We start from the raw sequence: 6814 nt of genomic DNA, 5'->3' as shown, positions 1-6814 counted from the left end.
TATAAGTTCTACACCCTATTTCTACAGTCTATGCCTGAACATTACTGTATTGTGTTGCAGCAATGGGGTCAATTCCTGACAGATCTCTATCTGTGCATAATTGCCAATAATTTATGTAGTTTTCCTCTGGGTGAGCTAATTTTCCACCAGAAACCAAAAATATATTGGTGGATTGAGTGCTTTTTAGTTAAAGCTGATCTTCAGTCAAACTAAGACCCCATCTCTTCCCTCTCATCCAGCTTTTTTCTCTTTAAGAAAAAAGGTTGTAACCCCTCTTTTACTTACCTAAGTCCGCTGTCCCTCACCAGTCCCACTTCTGGTAGTGGAAAATGGTGATTCAGAGCCGTAGTCCGTAGCCGTAGTCCAATTCGAACAAACCCCTCTCTGAAACCCTGAAGTCTTTGAGGACCAAGCTGCTGGACAGTAGACATGTAAGCTGTGGAAAAATTTGATTCGGATGTTTTGTTATTTTGGAATTCGGGATTGGGATCCGAAATTCAATTCGCTTCGGGTTTCGGATTCGAACAAAATACGAATTTTCATTAGTTTCGGATGAGTTTACGAACATTCGTTGCGAATACCACAGAAAACCATATACAGATATTAATACTAAAGCTGAATCTCCTAGACCCGAATGGCATTCGTGATCCAAATTTCCGAATTGCATTCTGGAGCTCCTGAATGCCATTTGGATCTGGGAGCCATATACATATATTACTAAAGCTGAGGCTCCCAGACCCAAATGACATTCGAAAATTCGGATCCCGAATGCCATTTGGGTCTGGGAGCCTCAGCTTTAGTATTATATGTATATACTGTATATGGCTCCCATGTTGCCGTAACGAAAATTTGTCTTCAGACCCATTCGGATGCATTAAATTGAAAAACACATCTGACTGGCCAGAATAGTCACATGTCCGATTCAATTTAGTTTTTGAACGAAATTCGGACGGGATCCGAAATTTGGAAACGGAAATTCGGATTCGGACGCATTCGGATGCATTGGGATTTGGATGTTCAGGTGTGTCCGAATGTACGAATTTCTGAAAATTCGTACACATTTCGCACATGTCTACTGGACAGGCAATGGGAAGTGTCCACATCACCCAGGCAGCGATGTGGACATCAAAAGAATAGCTCTGCCACTCTGCTGTAGCCGATGGGAAGAATTGGGGCCCAGCATGTGTCATGACCGTGGATTTAGATGGGCATTTTGGGCTTTACTTCTACTTTAAAGGAAACCTGTACTAAGAAAAACACAGGATGCCATTGCTGATCTCTTTCCTAAAATGCTAGACACCGAACTGGCTTAGACCATCATGGGGGTACTGAAACCACTGAATAATGAGCATTGCGTAGAACACCAATGGAAAATGTTGCCAGCACACCAAAATTCTTGAGATAAGTGAACTTCTCTTGCCTCAAATAATTAAACAAATAGCGTGCAATGTATCACAACCAAGTCCTTCATCAAAGCATGAGCATGAAATGTTTCATTATTTTGTGTTAGCGTGCTGCTTATGCAGACATGGGTGCAACAACCTTTCTCATATGTTACCTGTGAATATTGTTGCTACCACCAGGTGGCAGTGTGCGTGTACAATGTAATATTCTTTCTTATGGAACTTTATTATTATAATGTAATTTCCATTAAAACAAGAAGGGCTCGGCCATGTGTCCAGTAACATCTTGGTAAGAGTCATATCTGCAGAAGCTTTCCGACATTCTGTGTGATTATATGAGGCAAAAAAAAGCAGATTTATTTCAAGAATGTTGATGTGCTAGCAACACGTTCCATTGATGATCCACAAAAACCAAATGAGAGAAAAGTCAGAAGTGCCGATTTTAATACTTGTTGTAGGTTAGTAATATCAAAAGTTATAAAAGCATTATAATCACGGAGCCAAGCAAGTATCATTATTAGATGAGTGGTCAGCAGTGTCAGCCTACATGTTCCTTCAGAGGATGATGGCTGTACAGATAGAACCATGGCTTTCTATTCCATCACTGGACTATGTAGACACAGGGCCGGATTTCTCACAAGGCCAACCAAGGCCCGGCCTCGGGGCAGCAGGGAGTAGAGGGGGCAGCAGGGGTGTGGAATTCCTAGCTCGGGAAATGCAGTTCCGGGCGCTGGCAGGTAGTTATTTTCTACAATTAGCCCAGCTTTGGGCAAGCAGAGCTAAATGTATAGCGGGGAAGCCACCGCTTGTTTTGTACAAGTGATCTCGGCGATGTCACTGAGATCACTTGTATTATGCAGCCTGCAGGTCAGCCATTCTCCATGGGAAGGGCGGGGGGTTGGCGGGGAGCGGGGCGTATTGAGGAGCCTGGCCTTGGGGCAGCAGAGAGAGTAAATCCGGCCCTGTGTAGACACAGGAGGGTTGGATAACTAAAGGAACAGGTCATGTTCACATTGCAAAGTGAAGCGTTACTTAGCTTAGTCAATGAGGTGAAGCAAAGTGGAAATCTACAAAGAATATTCAAATACGTGCAAGGAATATATAGAACAAAACAGGACTGTTGCTCACACATGATTGAAATCAGCACAGCTTTGTATCATTCACTAAGGCAAGTGAAGATTCAACCCAACAGTCTTTGGCGCCCAATCCAAAGGTGCCCATACACCTGCCGATTATCGTACGATAATCACGGGTGATCCCGCGATCGTACGATAATCGGCAGGTGTATGGAAGGCATGTGACCGATTCTACTGTACAGCCGTACGACTTTATTCCTACGAGCACGCTTGAAAACCCACCGAAAATCGTACGATTTTCGGCGGGTTGGTGGCGTGGTCGGAAGACGAATGCCGCACGGGGCCCGCTCAGCACTGCAAACATCGGAAGCCCTCCACTCAGCAGTAGGATCTGCCTGTCCAAGATGGGCAGATCGTACAAAATTGTAATCACCTTACAACCAGTCGTGCGATGGTTGTAAGGCGTATGGGCAGCTCAACAGTGCTCTGCTAGGGTCCCCTCTATCACACAGAATATTTGTGTGTTCTCTTGGTCCTACCCTGGCTAAGAATATGGTGATAACATTCTGTGGAGTGTTGGTTATGTTTTACCATTGCTGAATTTTCTTCTTACCAGTCACTGGATCACCCGTGAGGTTCATTGCTTTTCTTGCACTTACTATCTACAGGGACAGATCATTAAATGATCCCGTTATGTCTGATAGAACAGAGACTTTATTCATCTTCGAATAAGCCTGGGACCAAGTCTCCAAAGGGGCTTAAATCCCACAAGACCAATTATTTCCATAAGTCATTAACATTACTAAAGGTATACAGTGAATAAAAATGTAACTAGTATAGGGATGAGTTTAATAAATATTAGCGATTTTTACATTTTTTATGCAGTATATGTGTTTTATTACTTTTTAATAGAGCCAAGCTGCTTTCTATAAACCCTAATGCTAACTTACCCAGACATGTAAGCTGCGGAAAAATTTGGTTCAGTTAGAATCAGATATTTCGGTATTGTGGAATTCGGGATTCGGATAGGAAGTTCAGTTTGATTCGGGTTTCAGATGAAATCCGAATTTTGGTCATTTTCGGATGAGTTTACAAATATTGGTTGGGAATACCACAGAAAACCATAAACAGATATTAACACTAAAGCTGAAGCTCCTAGACCCGAAGGGCATTCAAGAGCTTACAGGTAATATACAGGGGTACAGGTACTCCTAAGAATGAGATCCTATAGGTTGGACTTGATGGACTAATGTCTTTATTCAACCTCAAATACTATGTAACTATGTAAGAGCTCCCGAATGCCATTCGGAAATTCGGATCTTGAATGCCATTCGGGTTTAGGAGCCTCAGCTTTAGTATTATATGTATATACTGTATATGGATCCCATGTTGCCGTAAAGAAAATTCGTTTTCAGACCCATTCGGATGCATTAAACCGAAAAACACATCTGATTGGCCAGAAAAGTCACATGTCCGAAGTTAAGTGATCGTGGTAGGTGAGTGATAAACAGGTTTTCCCATTACATTTGTGATAGAATAATAAGCTGTCACTGGAACCCGGTCCAAAGGTTCTGGGTTTCTCTTCTATTGTTGCTGAAATAGAACTCATGAATTAGGGGAAACAAAATTTGGCTTAGTCAAACAACCCAACAAGTGGCACTTTTTACATTGTTACTTTTATTTAAGAATATTTGTTTCTTTTCCGAAAACACATTTATACATATTACAAAAACTCCATCACAAAATGTTGATTTTGAATACATCTTGGCAAATTCATATGGAGCTATGAGCTGCCCAAACAGGTTTCTAGCATTCCCAGCAATCTATTCATTGTATCCATTCTATGAAACTTAAGTCTGTAATTTGGATCACATCCATCAGTTTTGGCCTTTTCTTCCCCCATACTGCACTGCTGTGAATCCACCATAATGCAATGAGTTGGATTGCAGAACTGAACAGGAAAGCTACAGGCATGGGTAAATCCCCATACTGCCCTGCCTGATGTTGTGATCTGACCTCTCATGTGTGCTGTACCAGGACTGTAGCTTTCATGCACAAATTTTTTTCATCCAGCACATCATTATTATTATAGCTGATTTATATAGTGCCAACAGTTTGTGCAGCCAGGGCCGATGCTACCACTAGTAAAAGTAGGCAGTGTAAAAGCCAATGGCAGGCTGGCTATTGCACCCGCTCACTGAGCAGAGGAGCGGAACTGAAAGACAACTTTCTCCTTCAGGTCTGCTCCTCTGTTCAGTTGATGGGGTCTCAATAGCCAGCCTGCTATTGGCTATTTCAAATTAAAATAGCCAATAGCAGTCTGGCTATTGCTCCCAGCTGCTTACATGCCTGTGGAAGCTAGCTGGCAGGAGAATGGGGCAGCATGAGGGGAGGAATTGGGGGTTGCACTGCAGGAGGGTGGCCGGGGGTGCTGGTCCTGCCTAGCGCACAAAATAGTCTACCACCGGCCCAGTGCACAACGCTTTACACTATAAAGAAGACATTACAATACAATTCAAGACAAGATGGTAAGGAGAGCCCTGCCCGTGAGGTATTTTGAGACAAGGTTGGAGATATAGCCGGGGACAGAGTTGTGGATGGCTTTGTAAGTGGTTGTTAAAATTTTGAGTTTTATCCTTTGGGCGATTGGAAGCCAGTGGAGGGATTGGCAGAGGGGGGTGGGGGATGGAAACCAGTGCAGGGATTGGCAGAGGGGGGTTGCAGACACTGAGCGGTTGGTTAGGTAGATGAGTCTAGCAGCAGCATTCATAATAGACTGAAGGGGGGATATCCAGAGGTAGGCCAATGAGGAGGGAGTTGCAATATTCAAGACGAGAGATAACAAGTGAATGGATGAGTAGCTTTGCGGTTTCATTGATGACGAAGGGGCACATGTACTTGGTGCACTCTGCATTATAGTGACTTGACAGCTGGACAGTAATGGAAGGATAGCAACTGGACACTCTTGGGGTAGAGTCTTGGTCACAGCTGCAACTGCTACTACTCCAGTTCCTACAACCCCAACATGAACTTATAACACTTACAGCATTAACCACTTCAATTGCCTTCTTGCTGCTGCCTTCACATCCTTATTTTTCAAGCTGTAAATAAATGGATTGAGGACGGGGACAGCAGCCGTATTAAACAAAGAGAACAGTTTGTTGGAGTCCAAGGTGTCAGTTGAACTTGGCCTTAAATACTGGCAAACAAGACTAACGTACAGAATAATAACAACGGTGAGGTGTGAGGAACACGTGTAGAAGGCTTTGCGTCTTCCTGTGCTTGAACGAATCCTTAGTATAGCAGCTATGATGAAGATGTAGGAGATGAAGGTAAGGAGGAAAGGAGTAAAGCTCACTAGCAACAGCCCCTCAATGAATATTATGAGCTTCAGCAGGGTGGTGTCGCTGCAGGATAGTTTCATGATGGGCAAGATGTCACAGAAGTAATGATTGATCTCACTGGACTTGTAGCATGTGAATCGAGATATGGCCCACATGTGAGGTATGACTTCTACAAAACCCAGCACCCAACAAACACTGGCCAAGAGAACACAAACACTGTTATTCATGATGAGGTGGTAGAGCAAGGGGTTGCAGACGGCAACGTAACGGTCATAACTCATGGCTGTCAGTATGAGAAGCTCGCTGCACGTCAAGGAAGAAAAGATGTACATTTGTGACATGCAGTTAGCAAAAGAAACAGTTTTGTCTCCAGACATGTAAGACAGAAGGATTTTATGAAGGGTGATTGTCAAGCAAAATACATCAAGGAAGGACAAGTTGCCCAAGAAGAAATACATTGGGGTATGAAGGTGAGTATCCAGGCAGATCAGGAGAAGGATAGACATGTTACCAGTAACTGTAATCAGATAAATCAAAAGGACAAAAAGGAAAACCAAGACCTGGAGTGCGGGAACATCCGTAATCCCTTTGATGACAAAATATTTAATTGGGGTCTGGTTCTGCACACCCATTTCTTGAGAAGCATCTGACATCTGGAAACAAAAAACCAACAGCTTCTCTGAGGAAAGGTCTACTAGCCAAAACCTTTTATTGTTTTGGAAAGAATAGCGAAGGGTTAGACCCCCTATCAATGTGGAGAGACAGCTAAGACAAGCTACCGCATCCTCATATAATGTTCTGTTTCCAATCCCTAAGTTACATTGGCTACAAAAAGCTGCTTCTAACCAGTAAGAGATCGGACAGAAAAGCAGAGCGCCAGACCAAAATCAGATTTCAGAGGGCTTGCAAATGCCCTTTGATCAGGGCTTTGTGATTGGTAAAGGAAATGAAGGAAAAGGGTTGTTTCTACCCCCCAAAAAATGTTGGCTGT

At 43.2% G+C, this 6814-nt stretch overlaps 1 protein-coding gene across 1 annotated transcript; it reads right to left on the bottom strand.

The window, feature by feature from the left end:
- Positions 1–5519: 5519 nt before the first annotated feature.
- On the bottom strand, positions 5520–6455 carry LOC108793215 (olfactory receptor 8D1-like). Its single transcript, XM_018564168.1, has one exon. The coding sequence runs from the start codon at positions 6453–6455 to the stop codon at positions 5520–5522; it is 936 nt and encodes a 311-aa protein (XP_018419670.1).
- Between the last annotated feature and the right edge of the window lie 359 nt (positions 6456–6814).

This window comes from Nanorana parkeri, unplaced genomic scaffold (genome assembly GCF_000935625.1).
Source record: "Nanorana parkeri isolate BGI_ZX_2015 unplaced genomic scaffold, ASM93562v1 scaffold731, whole genome shotgun sequence".
Lineage (NCBI taxonomy): Eukaryota > Metazoa > Chordata > Amphibia > Anura > Dicroglossidae > Nanorana > Nanorana parkeri.
Note: the sequence above shows the minus strand (reverse complement) of the source record. Positions and strands in the feature narration are given on the sequence as shown.